The following is a 20,691-nucleotide window of genomic DNA, read 5'->3' as shown; positions in this document are numbered from 1 at the left end:
TGTGTATGCAAGACAAGTTTGAGCCAACATCTGTCGGAAAAAATCCATGGATTTTGTTGTCGGAATGTCCGATCAATGTCCGACCGTGTGTACAGGGCATTAGTCCCCTTTTACACTTATACGACTTGTCCCACGATTTTGTACTGCAAAATTGGATGACAAGTCATTCTCCATGATTTTCAATGACTACCATTCATATTGGCACGACTTTAAATCGTGCCGACTTCAAAGTAGTCCCTGCACTACTTTGGTCCAACTTCCATGCGAGTTGTACTCCATAGACCTCAATGTTAAACCCTCAAGTAGCATGCAAATCATACCTGAATAGTATAGACACGATTTCAGTACGACTTTGTAAGCACAAGTCTCACACCATGTATGTTTTCATTTGTTATTGCCAAAGTTGTGGCAAAGTCGTACAAAGTAGTACTGATCCCAAATCGTGGCAAAATCGCGCAAATTCGCTATAAAATCTTGCCCGCGAAATTGCTGTAAAATCGCACTACTTTGAAGTCGCACAAGTGTGAAAGGGGCCTTAAGCTGTGAAGGACAGGCACAGACCAACACAGAGCCCACTCATACTCATGTAGCAGATGCTGCAAGTCTGAAAAGGAGGGTTGCACATCGCTGGTATCATCCACAAGAAACTCTATTGTAAACAGCTCAGATAGAACATGATTCTGCCATGGTGTTCTGTCTGAGCAGTCTCCTATAAAGTTTCTTGTGGATGATACCAGCAGTGTGCAACCCTCCTTTTCAACTGGCATAGAATTGTATTATTCTCATAATAATAATAAGCAGATGTCTAGAGCACCCCGTCACCCTCTTACATCAAGTGTCAAGAGAGCCCCCCACCATCAGAAGTCTTAAATCACCGTGTACCCCCCTTACCATGTGCTGCCAGGAAAAAGCCGGGGGCAGATCTGGGAAGTAGAAAGTGTAGGGTCTGGAGGAGGACCAGAGGAAGGCTGGAGTCTGTGAAATGCTGAGACTAAGGGAGGCTGAGATGAGAGATTGCTGTGGCTGCAGAGAGAGGTGCAGAATCTGTAGGAGGAGTTCTGCCCTCCTTTCTATGGCTGACAGCTAAGACAAGGGTGGTGCCGCAGCTGCAGGAGAGGTGCGAAGGCCACATGAAAGGGCCTGGCGGGCCACATTCGGGCGGCGGGCCTTGTGTTTGACATAGATGAGCTAAATTATTATATCAAACCATCACATTGTTATGGCAAACTTAACACTGGACAAATCGTACAACCTTTACTTTCCACTAGTTTTCTTACTTTTTGCTTTTAAGCAGGGCTGTATTTAGGCTTAATGGTGCCCTGCAAAATTGATAATACCCCTTTCTTATAGAACAAAATAAAGCTGGCCATACACTCCTCAAATTTTGATCCTGATGAACCTGCTTAAGCTTACTTAGATGGTGTCCAATTGGCACCCTCCTACCTGACATTTTTAAATCGAAGGAGCTAGGCATAAAATAGTCAGACAAACAGCAGCTACATCCAATCAGATGCAGCTGCTGGCCAGGGATTTTAGGTAGTGGATGCCAGAATACAATGGCCCGGCAGGGGGATTTATCCATCCACATCGTTAGCCTCAGCCAAATAAAAATATAAAAAGTATATAATCATATAATATGGATAATAAGGATGGGATGTTTACCTGCCAAGTAATTTCTATCAATCGGCACTGTAAGGCAGACAGCACAACACCACAGAGCCTGCAGCTTTCTACAGGAGCTATCCAGGTGTCTAAGATGAGTGCTGACCAGAGAGCTGTCACCTACAAAATCTTCCCCACTCAGTTCTACTAAAGTACTACAGCCTATATATCCAGCAGCATTGGGAGAAAGAAGCAGAGAAAAAAATATTTAAACATTAAAAAAAAAAGTTTCCATGTTGTAGTGCCATATTGAGAAATGTGGCCAAGCCAATAAGATATTTTCATTTTTGCACCATTCCACCTAACACTACATATGTCATGTGTGTATATTCTGAATTGTAAAGTAAATGTAAATGTGATGCCTTTGTTAAACACGTAGGAAACAAATATTTCTGGAGAATAAGGATAGTGCATTCAGCAGGTGCTGTGCACAATTCAAACATGCAAGGAAGGCTGGACTTGAAAACTACATAGCAAATGTGGAGAATCAAGAAAAAAAAACACATTGTATGAAGTTGGGCTTATTTGTTACAATTTTATTGTACAATCCATTGAGTTTGTTTGAAAAAGGTCTCTCACGCTACTTAAACTAAACCCATAAAAGTACAAATAAAAGTGCAGCAAAATCTATAAGTGTATCACATAACACTAAACACTCAAGGTGAATAAAGTGATTTCGCGCAAATTGTGATGAAATATTCGAAATAAATCGTCCCAAATGGGGTGTATATACAAAATAAAGAAATAATAAAAAAATGTTTTTAAAGGATTTTCAAACCGTGTATTAAAACATCTATCTGAAGTGACAATGTATAATATACAAAATACACGTATAGGTCATATATTCTCAATCAGACCGTGTATATTCCACATGTGTCCTTATATAAACTCATGTGAAAATAGGTACCACCTTATGTGAAGGAAAAACAAAAATCAAAACGTAAAAAATGAAAAATAAAAACTAAAACAAAGCTTCAAAATATCAAAAATCTAAATAAAATAGTAATGTAAGTGTCAATAAATGTCCTAAACCTCCTAAAGTGATGAAATTCTGTGGCTATTAGGATTAATGAAGATGATTATCCATACATGATCCTGCTCTGGCTTCTTCAATATTTAAGTCTCCCAGAACTCTTACCTCAATGCTATAGATAGCAGGCAATCACCATCTCGCAACATTGCCTCATGTTGCCTCACATGGAGATAGCAGGCAATCACCATCTCGCAACGGTCCCCAGATGAACCAGAGGCAACCTAACGCGTAGGGATTGGCCTAGGGATTTTTGTTTTTCCTTAACATAAGGTGGTACACACCTATTTTCACATGAGTTTATATAAGGACACATTTGGAATATACACGGTCTGATTGAGAATATATGACCAATACGTGTAATTTTGTATATTATACATTGTCACTTCAGATAGACGTTTTAATACACGGTTTTAAAATCCTTTAAAAAATGTTTTTTATTATTTCTTTATTTTGTATATACACCCCATTTGAGACGATTTATTTAGAATATTTCATCACAATTTGCACGAAATCACTTTATTCACCTCAATCCATTGAGTTTAACAATATAAAAATGCAAATGTTCATAAAAAAAAATATAGAATATTGAAACATTTAATGAATATGTTGGGTACATTTCTTTGTTAGACTAAAGTGGGTTGTAAAACATTACAATCTAATGGTACAATCTTTTAGAAATTTAGCAACAACTATCCAGTGTGAGGTTCTACGTGTAAATTTAGTGAATTCTACAAGTAGGCCAAGTACTAGAGGTTGGTAAGTCTAAGATTTGGTGGCAATGTCTGAAATTAAAAAAAAAAACAGCATTGGTGCCAGTGGCTGCAATAATAACCCCTGCAACATCTGGAGAATGTTTGACTGACTACAATAAGACCCAATGTTAAATAAGGCCCAATATTTGCAAGAGTTAATAAAATACAATATTTACTATGTTATCCCTGGATTTTTATTAAATAACAAAGTTAAAAATCAATATAGTTACAGTATATAACAGATTTAATTGCACTGTGTGTGTTATATGAATGTCCAGTATCTACACTAAATAGAATTATTACTAGTTATATTAAGTAAATGGGTAGAATTCATAAAATATGATTAAATATTAGTGTCTTTAAATAAAAAACAGCAGCGATAGTAATGCCAATATATAAAGACATTCCTAAGGGAGAGGAGACAGAAGAACTGTAATGTTACCAAATGGATACAGAAATGTGAATTGAAGCAAATAAAAAAATATTAAAAGGGAACATTTTTTTTTTAGAAAGAAGCATACGAAAATAAATGAGGTAAGCTATTTTTTTACTACTAATATTAATACTACTACTAATAGTACTAATTATAATAATAATAATTATTATTATTATTATTATTATATTTTCTCTCATTTGAATACCCCACAACTATAACAACAGATTAGCATAATCTTTATCTATCTTTATCTGTTAGCAGAACTACAAATTCTAAAAGGACATTTGAATAGTATTAATAGCCATACAAATAAATGTATATAAAAAAAAAATTAGCCACACGCGTCCATGGCAGTAGCCTACAAAAAATATAGCATAACAATAGCATAAAGTGAAAATTCTCAAGGTAGAAAAGATAGGGGGACTTTAGGGAAAAATTAGAACAGAACAATCATGATAAAAATGGATGCTAAAAACATTGCATAAACAACTAACTAGGTTCTCTCTTTCCATAATAGAATGTCATACACCTATAAGAGGTGAAAATAAACATTTTTATATACCTTTGCCTATTTGTTACCTAAAACTTGGCAAAGTATGGATGGGTATAATATGTATTACATTGAGGTAAACAAGTGCTTTCATATATTTTGAATGCAACTTGTTATTTGCCATTAGTAATATTTAAATTAGAATAACGTTAATCTGGATGGAACCATTTGTGTACTGCAAAGAAACTAATTTAACAGAAGTTTTTTTAGTACTATACATCAAAATGACAACTTACAATAGGCAAAATTCCCTGGTATTAATTTTGGCATATGCACAATACTTGCAATATAGTGTTTAATTTCAGCAGCATTAACATGAAAAACACACATAATTGCTATACCAATATTGCAATGCAACTAGCAATTAATTGAGTAACCAAAGTTGTAGGAAAGAATGTGTAGCCAAAATTTGTGTAAACAATTCCAAAATGTTTTAGAGCAATCAGATAATAGACGTACATAAATAATGCTGAACATATAAAAAGAGTGTGCACAAATTAAACAGTGTATACAAATGAAAACATCCATCAAGAAGTACCCTTTGTTAAATTGAATACTTCATATGAAATTGAAGCATTAATGAATCATTTTATTTTTCTGAGTAAAAAGTGGCACTTCACTGCAAATTATAAGAAAAGTGCTTCCTCAGAGCTCCCTTATGTAACCTAAAAACTGCAAAGCCTAAACCTCATGGTTTCTGGTTATCTGCATTTGGGGTGTATTATAGACTAGAAAGTCTATTGATTTCAATCACACAGATCCTGTCAGGTAGACTTGCAACGAGATAAGAGACAAAATGCTGTCCATCTTACCATGCAGGAAGTAGTGCCTGCATATGTAATGTGTAAAAATGGCTGCCCCCATGTAATGCATTAACTGATACTTGTTATGTTAGTTAACATTATGCTGATTTCTTTCACATCTAAATCTTCTAAATTAAGAAAAAAACCTACAGTATAATCCCCTTTTAAGGAACAAGAAAAAATAATTTAAACAGTCTGACATTTCTTTGACTACAATGCCAAAAAAAGCATTTACAACAGCCTGCTGCCAGGCACCACATGACAGAATGAAAGTATGTGAGAAATCTATACATATGCAGAGGGTTTGATACAATTTAAAAGACACCTAAAACTTCACTTGTACAAAATATGATATCACTAGGGCTACCTGAGAATTTCCAGAATCTGTTGTCCTCTTGTCTTTCTTGACATGCAACACATTCCACAATAGATGCCAGAGTAAACTTGCTAAAATGCAAAGGTTATCTGTAATCCACAGTAATCTGCCCTTAAATGATATGTCCATTTTTATAAAATGTTGGTTGTCTCTTGTATAAAAATACTCCCCTATTTACTGCACCCTTGTCTTGCTAAGCTGCAAAGAAACTAGGCTGCAGCAGGAGACATAGTAAAGGACAGGTTGTATCTGGTATCAGGCATCAACAAGTTCAATGTACCTAAAATGGTATAATGTGACAAGTGGCTGACAAGCCTGGAGCAGATGCTAGGGATAAGGGGAAAGGAGGACTGAGTCTGTGCTTGACAGGTATTTACTGTGACACTCTAGCACTTGTCGACTGTGCAGGAACTCAAGGCACCATCAGCAGTAGCAGAATGTACCAAGCACATGTTCCCCATCAACAGTACACACTTTTCCCACTGCAAAGGCTGGAGGGCATATTTTGTTAGGATAGTAAATCTTGGAAGCCATGTCTACATTCATCAGGGAGGAAAATGTTTATAGAGTTAACACTGCCAATAAATTTCTGCCATATTTTGGAGTCTGAATAAAATGAAAGCTCTTGGAAAGTGTTAACAGCTAACTGTTGTCTTGTATCAAACAAATGGGCTGATTCACCGAGTCAGCATTTGCCTGGCCAAGAAATATTTGTTACTTTTGAAGTACAACTAAAGGCAAAGCATTTTATAGGTTTGGATAGAGTGGAGAGAATGACTGTCAGGTCCCATAATTGCTGTCTGTGACCTCATTAGGGAGATTCACTCTCTCCTTTTCTCATTTTTACTGTTATCTCCACAAGTGAAAGATAATCCCAAATTTTGGGTTATCACCAGAAGAGGGGAAATCTTTCAATGGGTACACTAATTCTGGTGACCCCCTAGAGAACAAGGGATTGCTTCACTTTGGAGGGATTTCCTCTCAATTCCTGTTTTGGCTAAGGGACAGGAAGTGAAATCTCACCAATGAGACACAGGGGGCAAAACAATTGACAGGGGTTATAACCCTCCTGTATAAAACATTTAAAAAAGAAGATTTTCTCGTAGTTCTACTTTAAAAAAGCTTTAAATGTAAATTTGAGCTAAATACACTGCACAAAACAAGCTGCCTTCGCAGTTTTTAGAAATCTGGTATACATGTAGCTTAGAATGAATTTAAACTCATACATTGTTTATACTGAATATAGTTGCTGTCATTACACAGAGCTTATGGGTAGAGATAAGCACATCTTTGTAAACTTTGCAAGTTTCAAAGCTATGAGTGTACATGGTTTACCATTATTTTCCACTAGGGGCATTAAAATGTTTTTGTGTGTGCCTGTATGAAAATATAGCCATTATTGTACCATCTCTTCCAAATGCACCTAAATAGCTAGTAATAAATTGATTGCCCTACTACCACTTTCTATCTTTGCTGAAATTGAGTAATTTTATATTAGGCAAGAATGCATTTATTGATGGCCAATATGCATTTGTGTTGCAATATATTTTATCTGCCAAATTCTCCGTAAGGCTATACATGCATGCGTTTCTCTTGCTAAGCCCACTGCTAAACAGTATGGATGGAGAAATTTCCCCTGCCAACTATTGTGTTCACACAGTCAGCACCCACAAATGTCTAAATACCTGAACAGTGACTGTATCCGGTTGGATGCAGTGACTGTTAGTCCAACAAGTCTCCATTTGGCTCTTTTGATTTTTCAGTCAAAGTTTGTTGAGCTGGGTGGTGGCAACAGGGCCACCGATGGGTCGAATTTTGTCTGATTCTGCATAAATTGGCTTAAATTTAAGTGGTGTATGACAGGCTTAAAGTGTTTGTTCACCTTTTCAGAAAAAAAATGAAAAAGTGAACTAATGCCCTACACCCTCCCACTCTCCTGGTCTCTGATGCACTTCTCTCTTTGGATGATACAGTTTCAGGGATACGGCCAAGTGCAGAGGTTCCAGGGTTCTCTTCTTACTCTAGAGATGCTGGGACAGATCGGAGAGGTTCTGATTGGTCAGCTCAGTAACGTGTATCCGATTTGTCCTGGATGGTATAGCTGTATTACCCACGTAGGTGAGTAGATTGTAGAATGTTATTTGTATAGAATAATAAACACTGAGGTTGATATACTAAGGAGTAGAGCATGTTCAGTTTGTAAATTATTATATTCGTGTGCATTAACCACTAGCCGACCAGCCGCCGCAGTTATACTGCGGCAGGTTGGCTCGGCTGGGCAAATCGCCATAGCTGTACGTCGCTCCTTTAATACGTCACAGCAGGCACGCGCCCGGAGCCAATGTGCGTGCACAGCGGGTGTGATGACTGCCGGGCACCCGCATTCGCTCGTGACAGAGCGAGAACCAGGATCTGTGTGTGTAAACACACAAATCCCGGTTCCCTCAGGGGGGAGGAGAAAGATTGTGTGTTCATACTAAGTATGAACACCGATCTCTCTCCTCCCCTAGTCAGTCCCACCCCCCTACAGTTAGAAATGCACCTAGGGAACACAGTTAACCCCTTGATCGCTCCCTAACCCCTTCCCTGATCTGATCTAGATATGCTATTAAAGCTACCATTGCACCATTTTACTAAATCACAATATTTGGAGCGCCGGAATCCCTCCCCTTTTTTATGTTAACCCCTACCTTGCCAGTGACACTTATACAGTAATCAATAGCTATTTTTAGCTCTGTGTCCGATTTGTCCACCACAATGTCCATATAAAAATCGCAGATTGCCGCCATTACTAGTGAAAAAAATAATTAATAATAAAAATGACATAAATCTATCCCCTATTTTGTAGGCGCTATAACTTTTGTGCAAACCAATCAATATACGCTTGTTGCGATTTTTTTTACAAAAAATATGTAGAAGAATACATTTTGGCCTAAACTGAAGAAAAAATATGTTTTTGTTTTTTAAAAATTGGATATTTATTATAGAAAAAACTTCAAAATATTGTGTTTTTTGCAAAACTGTCACTCTTTTTTTTTGTTTATAATGCAAAAAATAAAAACATAAAAAAACGTAGAGGTGATCAAATACCACCAAAAGAAAGCTCTTTTATGGGGAAAAAAGGACATACATATTGTTTGGGTATAACATCGCACGACTGCTCAATTGTCAGTTAAAGCGACGCAGTGCGGTATCGCAAAAAAATGGCCTGGTCAGGAAGGGGGCAAATCTTTCCGGGGCTGAAGTGGTTAAAGGCATGTATAGTACTACACCCACATTTAAGAGCAAGTACATTTTTTATAACACCACTAAAGCCTTTTTTACATTTTATTTATTGTATTTTTTATGTGGCACTACGAAAAAAATTGATAAAAAAACAATAAAATTAAAAATTAAAAAAAAAGTTTGTTGGTACTGACTGTAATGTTCAGATTTGAGCCTTCATCATTTGCTGGTTGTTATGCAGCACTGCAGCTCAAGTTTCCGATATGCACACCTAACTTCATTAGCAGACTTAAAGTGATTGTAAATGATCACCTTGTAAAACAACCCATTCAGTTTAAAATAGAAGTGAAAGGCAAAACATTACAAATATATGAAGATATAAAAGAACATTATAATATTTATAATTATTTTCCCTTTTTTATAAGTGATCACATTCCCTCTGTTCCCAGCTGCATAAGAGCTGTGAGGAGGAGAAGCAGCAGCACACTGTGTTTCCCAGTGAATAGCTGTGCAACGGGGGTGTCAGGACAAGTCTGATAATTGGAGGAGAGTACACTGAGTTCCTAGCATAGCTAGAGAACTGACCATGGTGTGCTCTCCTGCTTAGTATGGTCAGTTTTTATTAGGAAAGCAAGGGGACTAGCAGGAACACCAGGGATTTCACATAAATAAAGCAATACAAAGAGAACAGGATACTTTCTCATACAAGTACATGGTACAGTAGACACATATCAAGAATATTAAATGTTGGGGTAACAAAAGCTTTAAAGCAAGGTCAGAAATGTAAAGTGGCTCTAAAGTCAGAAGGTAATTTATCTAGATCCAACAAAGTTACACGAGAGACTCGGCTGTCCACGGCTCTCCCTCCTGATTGGCGCCATTGGCTCCTGCTGCTGTCAATCAAAGTCAGTGAGCCAATGAGGAGAGAGGGGGCGGGCCGAAACACGGTTCCATGTCTGAATTGACACTGAGAGCAGCGGCTCGGTTCTGGTGACCCCATAGCAAGCTTCTTGCTGTGGGTGCACTCGGCTGGGGGGGGGGCAGGAGCACTAGCGGGGGATCCAAGAAGAGGAGGATCTGGGCTGCTTTGCACAAACCCACTGCACAGAGCAGGTAAGTATAACATGTTTGTTATTTTTAACCAAAAAAAAAGAGACTTTAGTTTCACTTTAAGCATGCCAGTGATCAACAGGTTTAGGCCCCTTTCACACGATCGGACCGTTCAGGTCCGCCTGTCAGTTTTGACGGCGGACCTGAACGGGCGCTCCATGTTAGCCTATGGAGCGACGGATGTCAACGGAGACATGTCCGCTGACATCCGACCCAGTCCGATCCGCAAAAAGCAGACAGATGGCCCTACGTTCAGATCCATCGCTGGCGGATTGGATCGGGTGAGATCTGATGAAAACGGACATGCTGTCCGTTTTCATCTGATCCCTCCATAGGCAGCAGCAGCGCCTGACAAGCCCCTCCCCGCTCAGTGAGCAGAGAGGGATCTGTCATCCGCCGGCTCAGCGGAGATCAACGGAGTGTGAATGAGGGTCTAGTCTGTATTCTCATGCCCTGGGCTTGACTATCTGTTCATGTAGGATTATTCCTGTATATTGTTTGGACTGTGTTTGTCTTTGCTTATCCCGATCATTTCCCTGTTGCCTATTAACCTGTTATTGTCAGTCATTGCTCCATTTACCTGTCTAGAACCTGGACATCTATTGACTCTGCTTGTCAGGAACATTGGGGTCAATAACGGCTAATAAAATGCGGTAAAATACTGCATGCAATAACAATTGTGCAAGTGTTCAATTCATTAAGAATTTTGTGTTAAATACCGAATGTGGCACTTGTTAGATTTAGCGGTAATTACCGCATTATTTAACGCAGTAATTTACCACATTGAGCTGGTAGCTCAGAAACGGCCACCGGCCGCCGAGTTCTTGACAACAGATGACTCATCAGCTGTCAGCAGGTTCCCCGCTGACAGCTAAATGAAAAATAAAACAGCGTGGGGTCCCCCCCAAAATCCATACCACAACCTTATCCTAGGCATGCAGCCCGGCAGGTCAGAAAAGGGAGGGGGGCAAGCAAGCGGTAAGCCCCCTCCTGAACCATATCAGTGGGTGCTTTGGGGCACTGCCCCCCCTCCCACCCCAAAGCACCTTGTCTTCATGTTGATGAGAGCCTCACCCCCCCCAAACCCTGGTCTGTGGTTGTGGGGGTCTGCGGGCAGGGGGCTTATTGGAATATGGAAGCCCCCTTTAAGAAGGAGGCCCATAGATCCCCCCCATGTGAATGAGAATGAGGTACATACAGTAGTACCCCTACCCATTCACCATAAAAGTGTCATAAAGTAATAAAAACACAGAGACAGTTTTTGACAATTCCTTTATCAAAAAAAAAAAAAGTGTTCTCCAATGTAAATCCATTGTCAATCACGCCGGACTGTATGCTCATATAAGGGTCTGATGTGGATTTTGGGGGCGTAATATTTTTAAAAAATGTTGGCCTGGCATGGAATGGGAGGGGGGGACACTCTGTTTTTTTTTCATCATTTTTAATTCTCTGCATTTATGACAGCTGATGAGTCATCCGTTGTTAAGGATGAAAGGGCCGGTTTCCTGGCCCACTCCTTAGCAACCAGCTATTTGTCAAAAAAAAACTGTGTGGGGGTATGGTATCGCATGGTTTTTTACTCTCTGGTCCATTTGAGAATTGGACTTAAGAGCTTTTAAACTATATTTACAGCATAATCGTTTTTTTTTTCTTTTTATGAATTGGTCTTAATTTACCACATGCAATAATTTATGCAAAGTCATGTGACCATGGTATCGCATGCAGTAAATGTTAATAAATTAACCCCATTGTGCTAACCAGGGCCAGACTTATCATTGGGCTTGACTGGGCTCAAGCCCATGGGCCCTGTCCAATAGGGGGCCCTGCGGGCCCCAGCTGAGTGTACTCAGCTATACTCGGCTAGTTCCGCTCACAGTCACGCCTAGTCCCACCCTATGATGGACATAACACAGGGACTGGGAGTGACTGTGAGCAGAGCTAGCCGAGTACACTCGGCTATGTATGTCGGCGCTTGGCTCCCCTCACAGTCACGCTCAGTCCCGCCATTGGACCTGTGTTATGTCCATCATAGGGCGGGACTGGACGGGACTGCGAGAGGAGCTGAGAAAAGCTTTCAGGAGCCGAGATACACAGGACCGGCTCTGTGTATCTCGGCGGCGCCATATTTAAACTGCAGTGACACTGACAAGTCACTGCAGTTTAACTGCAGCCTGGGCAAGGCTGCAAATGATACGGACAAGGCTGCAGATGGACACTGATAAGGCTGCAGATGGATGCTGCAAGGCTGCAAATGACACTGACAAGGCTGCAAGGCTGCAATGTCACTGGGCAAGGCAAATGACACTGACAAGGCTGCAAATGACACTGGACAAGCATGCAGATGAACGCTGTGCAAGACTGCATTGATGAGCATTTAAATGTAAGTTTTTTTTCCTTAAAATTCCTTAAACTCTTATCTTGAGGTTTGCTGATTGGTTATTGGCAGTTACGTAGTGCCTCATTTACTGCCGTTGAGAAAACCTGTCTGCATTAGACAGTGATGTAATGGCGGACAAACGGTATCAGAGTGGCGCGCTTAAAAGAAAACTAAAGGTTTAAAATAATGTATAGAAGGTAGGGCCCAAAAGTGACTCAAGCCCAGGGGCCCCCACCACCCTAAGTCCGTCCCTGGTACTAACCATCAAACTCATGTACATGTGCATAAACATACATATCTCTCTATGCATAGAAGCCTAACTAGATGAGGACTTTGTGCATTTGCATTAGCATGACTGCATGACAGCATGTGCAGGAACATGCATGCACATCCACCATAGACATTAGAGCCGACTGGGTTATTTAACCACTTCAGTACTGAGCACTTTCACCCCCTTCCTTCCCAGGCCAATTTTCAGCTTTCAGCGTCATCGCACGCTGAATGACAATTGCGCGGTCATGCAACACTGTACCCATATGACATTTTTTTTCATTTTTTTTTTAGACAGATAGAGCTTTCTTTTGGTGGTATTTAATCACCACTGGGTTTTTTTTTTGCTAAACAAACAAAAACATTTTGAAAAAATGCTGTAATTTATAAATAAATAATTTTTCTTCCTAAATGATGCTCACTGATAGGCTGCACTGATGGGAACTGATGAAGCGGCACTGATGAGGCTGCACTGATAGATGGCACAGATGGGCACTGATAGGCAGCACTGATGGAGCTGCAATGATTATCAGTGTAAACAATGTGCTGACAGGCTTGCCAGTTAACAGCTCTCCTTTCCTCACACAGACACAGCGTGCGAGGAAAGGACTGCTGATAACTGGCAAGTCTGTTTACATGTGATCAGCTGGGATTGGACACAGCTGATCACATGGTAAAGGGCCACCATAATCTGTGACCTGAAGAAACAGAGCAGTCCCAGAGCATGCCAGATGCGAGCCCCAGGGGGCATGTGGGAGGCGGGGTTCTGGGGGGTCATCCATGGACGCCCTCCCAGAACTGGAAGCCTGCGCTGTAGCCATATTTTGGCTATAGTGTGGGCAGGAAGAGGTTAAACCTGAGTTTTGCATAGGCTCATTGCTGAATGGTCTTTCAGTCGGTATTCTGGTGATTGCTGATTCTGAGGTTTTGCCTGACCTTTGTCACTGACCTGGCTTCCACCTTGACCTACTTATACAAGATGCTCCCCTCATCATCCGAGCTCCTCATACAGAAAAGTGATACTACTGCTGTATGTTATTTTCTTTGACTATATGTCTGGGGTCTCACATCTCTGTAGCTTCTGTCTTGCCTGTTGTTAGGCTCCCGGTAATAGAAAGGATTTACAGTATATAGCACAGAAATATCACTTTTGGAGTACTGCAAGAGATATGAAACCCCAGATGGTTTTTATTCCATCTGAACCTGTAATATTGATTTTTGAGAAAATGGACCTCTTAGCTCACAAAGAGCCATATAAAAATGAAAATAAAAAAAAATATGAATATTAAAACATACACATTGTTAATCCTTATTACAAACACACATGTACCACCAACCTATTATCAAAGAATATCAAACATTGATTTTTAAAGCCCCCACACAATAAAGGGGTCAGTCCTCGGAAAACCAGTATTGCCGTAACTCAGCAGAAGTTAATGGGCTGATTTACCCTATTTTCTTAATTGACGTGCTTTACCATGACCTGTAGTTGATATTACTTCCCACTTCCTTTAGGCTCGGTTCATACCTAAAGCGGCCACGGATCGCACAGCAACACTGTCAGTCCCTGTTCCTGTTACAAATCAGGGCAGAATCTTTGCCTGAATTCGGCCCTAAAACGGAGGCAAAGACGCACAGCAATTCTGTGCAGTGCGCTCTGCGGCTGCCCCGGAGACACATGAATCGGCTTCATAGAGAGCCAGTCACATTCTCCTGTTATGCGAATTGGATGCGGACAAACTCGCATCCAATTTGCATAGGTGTGAACCCAGCCTGAGTGTTTTTATTTGATTATACCTTATAGAGAATGCAGCAGGAATAGAGTATCAGAATAAAGAGAGAAGACTTTGGAATCACAACGGGAAGATTTAACCACTTGTGTTCTCGAGATATAAGAAAGTGCAATTGTTCTATTCAGCCTACTATTATCCTCCCGTAAGTAAAACATCAATTTTGGGGGGGGTGGGTTTAGGCTTATACATAAGTATAAAAACATACTTATACAAAATTGACGTAGAAGCTCAAATTAATCAAGGTAAACTAAACAAAACTAATGTAGGTGTGCAAAACTATGCTAGATTTTAACTTTGCTTAATTCGTGTACAATCACGATTGTTATATTTATTAAGTACCAAAATAGGTATTATACTTAATGAGGCACTGGCACATATTTCTAGGAATGACAAAACTAAATAGAAAAAAAATCTACAATGATCCTAATGTTTTAGCAAATGAAAAATTGACAGGTGCACACTGATAATTTTACCTTATGTGTAATTTAGCCATTAGCTGAAAAATATAAACTCCTAATATATTTTGTATATACATGTAATTTGACTGTGAATGTTTCAACAGTGTTTCAAAAACAATTTAAATATTTTAAGTAACTATTTAAAATTGTATGTATTTATTATATATTAAACATTTAAATATACATAAAAATAACATCTTATATTGAACACAAATGCATAGTATATAAAAAGTATACAATTTACTCAACTACAGATTAGGTTCTGGCTCCACCTAGTGAAATATATGAAAAAAACACATGCACATGAACTTCTAAGCAAAACGATATCAATTGGAATTTTCTCTATACTCCAATGCAGCCTTTTTCAATCAGGGTGTCCAGGCGTCTTGGGGTGCCTTCTGGATCCTTCAGGGGTGCCTTGGCAAAATGTCTAAATTTGTTTTTGTAGGAAAAAATCACCTCTAATTTTGAATGTCCTACATGTGTAAATGTTGCCGACTTATGTAAATATATTAGTTTATTTATTTACATTTTAGAATAGGGTGCCTTAAAGGGGTCCTCCTCCTAGGCGTACAATAGGATCGCCTGTCCTTTCAGCCAATCGGGTGATCTGTGTCAAAACCCGCTTACTGTTTCTTCCTATCAACCCTTTGAGCTCTATCCCAAATCTGCTTGCGGAATTGAAGGCCTATGAAACGCTGTCAGGGTTCCGAGTTAACTACCAAAAGTCAGAGGCACTGAATGTCTCCTTGTCGGCCTCCATGCTAGCGCTGCTACAAGTTGACTTTCCTTTCAAATGGGCCTCGGAACACATTAAATATCTGGGTATTCGCCTCCCCAGAAAGCTAGAAGATGCTTTCTCACTGAACTTCCCCCCGCTATTGACGAAGATCAAAAAAGACTTGCAGTCCTGGCAGAACGGCATGTTCTCATGGTTCGGAAGCTGCAACATTCTAAAAATGAATGTGATGCCTCGCCTATTGTATCACTTTCAGGCACCACCCATCAAAGTTCCGCGCTCATTCCTTAGGGCGGTGAACCGAGTGTCAGTCCCTTTCCTATGGACACTGAAACCGCCCCGGTAAGCACAATCTACCTTGAGATTACCCAAACTCAGGGGGGGCATGGCCCTCCCAGATGCTAACCTTTACCATATGGTATGTCATCTGACCAGGGTCCTAGACTGGTGTCGCCACGGTGAACCTAAACAGTGGGTCAAGGTAGAGCGTATCCTGTCGGCACTGCCACTCGAGTCCCTACCATGGTGCCAAACAGACCTACCCAGGCAGACAATGGACCACTCCATGATAGGGGAGACTAAGAGGATCAGTCGGAAGGCTTTCCGGGACTTCTCGATAGCGCCTCTGCCGTCACCACTCTTGCCCATAGTGGAGAATCCAGCTTTTACCCCTGGACTCCAGGACCCCAGATTTCTAGATTTGAAAATAACAGAGTGGTCACAGGCTTGAAATTTTGTCACAGGCAGACGTTGGATGACGAGACAACAAATTATGGCCGACCCAGGCCTGTCACTGTTGTCCTTCTGGCAAAAGATCCAGCTATCACACTTTCTTGGATCTCTTCCTCCCCCGGCGTTGTTTCAGAGGTCTCTTACCACCTTCGAACAGCTCTGCCTGGATCAATCTACACTCCCCCATGCGGTCTCTCTAACCTACCAACTGTTGACATCACCTCCAGCAGACCATAGGCCTCCATATATCGCAGGGTGGGAGAGGGAGTTGGGGTTAGAACTGACTGAGAAGCAGGTAGACAGACTCTACCTATTCTCCTACAAAACTTCGATCTGCATGAAACACCAAGAGGTGGGTTTCAAGGTACTAACCCGGTGGTACCACACCCCGATAAAGATCCATAAAATGTTTCCCCAATGCTCGGATTTATGCTGGAGACTGGCTCCCTCCTACACATTTTTTGGTCCTGCTGGCTCTTGCAACCCTATTGTACTGAAGTTCATCGAATCGTCCAAAAATGTACCGACAGAGACATTCCAAAAGATCCAGCCTTTTTTCTCCTGCATCACCACAACATCCCCAGTAAAGCATACATAAAGTCTATTCTGCCCCTCCTGATCACGGCTGCCAAGGGTTGCATCCCACTGTACTGGAAGCAGATGCAGTCTCCGTCGATTGCCACCTGGTTGAAAAAGTTTGCCGATATAATTGCAATGGAAGACCTGGTAGGTACTGAGAAAGGCTTTCACGAGTAATATACTAAAAAATGGTTCTACTGGCATACATTCGTATACTCTGAGGAGTATGCAGGACTAGCTCTAAGTTCCCCACGAAGGGAGGACACATTTGGAGAACTCCTTTGCCTGGATGGTGGGTTACACTGCTGGACCCCTACCCCCTTCCTTTTTTTTTTTTTTTTTTTAGAGCCTCTGGCTCTAATCAGTGCTTCAGAAAAACAGCTCCTCAGCATTGGAATCCATGCGCCGATGCCCTGAAAGGGGCCAGACGCATGGATAGCGGAGGTGGCGATGTACGGGGGGGGGGGCGGCGCCTGTGCGCCCTTAATGGACGGGCCGCCCCTGATGCAAAACTGGTATTCAAAAAAAGCTACTACTTGTTCTTCCTACAAAAATGAGTGTAACAGAGAAGGTCATACTCATTTTCATTTGTTAAAAAAGACCCTGTCATGTGTGCAGCAATGTGCTACAGTGCCATTCATGTTTAACCTCATTGCAATATTGAGCCTACAAAATGCAATTACCATGTGCTGAATTACAATGTAAAACAAAAAAATGCTGTATGTACAATTTTAGGCTCCTTTTTGTGCATTAATCAGCCCATTCAAATTATTGGGCTTCCTTAATGCAATGCATGTTAAAATGTTATTTTAATGCACCTTAATGGATCTGACTAGTAAATAAGCCATAAGAGTTACTGGTCCAGAATAGGCATGCAGATTCAGACTTCAGACATTTCTTTAACTGTTCTTATTGGCATTCTAATTTCAGGGCAGGGACTTATTTCAGGGCAGGGACTTCAGGGCAGTAAATATTAAAAGCAGTTGCCAACATAAGAGCATGGCAACTAGCATTTTCAGAAGACGATCAACAATGGCAGCCCCTGACAGGTTTACTTTTAGGACTTGTTCACACAAGCAGCTGTGATGATTGCATGACCACTGGTGTGCACTGGTTTCTTTTTTTTTTTTTTTTTAAGTTAAAACTTTAGTTGTATGCCAAGAAGACAGGGGAACAATCCTCCATGTATTCTGGTCCTGTCCAAAATTAGAACAGTTCTGGAAGACAATCCAGCAAGTAGCACAAAAATTCACGGAGAGTCATATCCCAAATGACCTGGCCTTCCTCTTGCTCCATGCTTCTAGTATCCCAACCAAAGCCTATAAAAAAATCCATCCTCCGCCATCTCTTCAATGCAGCCAAGGCGTGCATTCCCTTATGCTGGAAATCCACACAAGCTCTATCCATAGGCCTGTGGCTCAAAAAAGTAGAGGAAAACAAAAAACTGGAGGATCTCAGCCTCACAGCACAACCCCAAAATGAATGCTATACCAAGACATGGACACTCTGGAATATGTTAATTTTTTCGGACGAGGGAAGAGACCTTCTTGAAAGCGACACGGCAGCCTAATCTAGTTTCTTAGGGTCACACAATGGACTATGGCGGAGTCTTACCAACCCTCCCTGATGGTGTGGAGACCCGAGAGATGCACATTTGCCACCCCCCCTTCGTGCCCTTCTGCCCTCCCCACTTCCCGGCCCTAGCCTCCCCCCCACTTCCCCATTCCTCTCCCCCCTTCCTTCATCTCCCCTATATTGTAGGGTGTTACCCACCTCCCCGCTAATCTCTGGCTCCCGCTTTGCTTTGTCTCCCCTCCCTATTCTTCTGCAACTTTCCAAAAGAGATACACCCTATCTCTGGTCAATTAGGTTTGAAAAACTTAGACGGGAAGCACGGAGGGAAAAACCCGAGGGAATAGACACTTAATAGACACAGAAATAGTGGCTCAAGCCTAGACCCTATAAAAGGGTAAATGTATTTGTAGAAATGGTTGATAAGTCTCCCACGCTATATGTACCTGTACCTTGAAACACTATTTCTGACAGAATAAGTTAACTAGTCAAACTAGATACGCTGTCATTTGATAGGTTGTCATTCCTCATTTCCCATGTACTTGATGATGTTGTGTTTCATGTTTTCTGGTCTCTTCAAATAAATGATTTGAAAAAAAAACAGCGGCTTTGCGGTGTGGTAGTTTGACATGCAGCACACCACACTAAAATAAGAACAGGCCCGGAACAAAAGGGAACCTGGGTGCAGGGCCCACATGACTGGGGGGTTGCTGGGAAAGTTGCACAGGTTAGTTCCTGCAAAATGTGCAGGTCAAGGGGTGGGGGTAATTTTTGCACTGAGCAATGGCAGGGCTAGTAGGTGCGGCCTGGGTACTGATCATTCTCGGGGGGCGGGGGTTTGTTTCAGTTAGGGGTCAGCAGAAGAAGAGACAACGTCACAGAGATTTTTTATTTCCCTACCTCCCTCCCTGTATTTAAGCTGTGTGGTTTGTTTAATGTTATGTTTTATGTTTATAGGTTGATGGATGCAGGGGTTTCTGGTTCGTGATCTGGTCGGAATGGTGGAAGGTATACAGTATATGGTGTGGAACAGGTTGGGCCTATCTCGGTATGGGTACCTTCCCTATCTGGAAATAATGGGCTGTCGGTCATTGGGCTGCATTGGGCAAGAAGGTGGCAATAGTTTGTCCCTGAGCTGGTGGGATTGCGGCTAGGGGCCAGGAAGCCGAGATGATGGTGGTACAGCCATCACCTCGGCGATAGAAAACTGGCCTTCATGAACCCCAGACATAGCAGTCAGTTTAAAAAAGTTGGGGATATATTTAAAATTTAATTTATTTTTATAGTAATTTTGTTATGGTTGTTAATAAAGGGGCCATATGGCCATTTAAACCAGAAGGTGTGGCGTGTTTGTTTCTTTAGGTATTCTAAGGGGGTAAAGGTTGTGGGTTGGGGGTAGCAGGTGGGGCAGATGGCACATCAGCCATACACCAGTCAAGTACTTCATGCAGTACTTTTTCCAGTCCACCCCACTGCAATACATGACTTCATGGCAAACTAGGCAAACTGCCTTCACTTTGTGTTGGTACTGCACCAAGCAAGACTACACAGCTTAGCCCAATGCAAATGTTATGAATGGGCCCTTATATCCACACTATGCAAAGGGCTTTTAACACCCGCTACGAGCAAAAAGCTAAAAGACATCCATTTATAAAATTGACTTTTGATAACATTAAATTTACTTTTCTCATTTTCCAAATTGCTTAATCCACATCGTTGAGGATGCAGGAATTGCAGCTACTTCAGAGTCATTAGAGCTAAAGGGGGCCCAGTTTGTTACCCTTTCATATATGAGGAGAATAAATTGGATGCTGTGAGTGCTTTGTATTAAACATGGAATAATGGGGGTAATGGTTAAATAAGTTACAGATAGGAGTAAAAGTAGAGATTTATAGTTATTGTTTGTTTGTATTAGATTTTTTTTTTTTTTTTGGTATATGCACCATAATTCGTATTGCCATATAGACTGAAACAAGATACCTATGTACAGTATATTAGTGCTGAAATGTTTACATTAAAGCGGTATTAAACCCAAAAGAAAACATTTAATACATTGCAGCTTACCAATTCTTAGATGTGATGGCTGTGTTTGTTTTCGTTTTAAGGCTTTCTTTTTTCTTTATTTTCACCTTGTGATCCGGCCAGTAAGTCTGTTATTTTTCAACAGAACAAGCTTTCCTGCAAATGTATCAGTTAGGGTGTTCATAAAAACTATTTACCACTG

General features: G+C 40.9%; 1 protein-coding gene across 2 annotated transcripts in view; it reads right to left on the bottom strand.

Annotated features, from left to right (window-relative positions):
* The window catches only part of MYLK4 (myosin light chain kinase family member 4), a 236,582-nt gene that overhangs the window by 159,655 nt on the left and 56,236 nt on the right, over positions 1 to 20,691 (bottom strand). The window contains exon 1 of one of the 2 annotated variants that reach the window (XM_073630958.1): positions 5,604 to 5,836. The exons of the other annotated variant lie outside the window; for it this stretch is intronic. Coding sequence (XP_073487059.1) covers positions 5,604 to 5,741 — 138 coding nt within the window. The 5' untranslated portion in view covers positions 5,742 to 5,836. Of the gene's footprint in view, positions 1 to 5,603; positions 5,837 to 20,691 lie in introns of those variants that run through there. 2 annotated transcript variants of the gene reach the window in all.

This window comes from Aquarana catesbeiana, linkage group LG05, assembly GCF_042186555.1.
Source record: "Aquarana catesbeiana isolate 2022-GZ linkage group LG05, ASM4218655v1, whole genome shotgun sequence".
NCBI lineage: Eukaryota > Metazoa > Chordata > Amphibia > Anura > Ranidae > Aquarana > Aquarana catesbeiana.
This window is presented reverse-complemented; position numbering and strand designations above follow the sequence as displayed.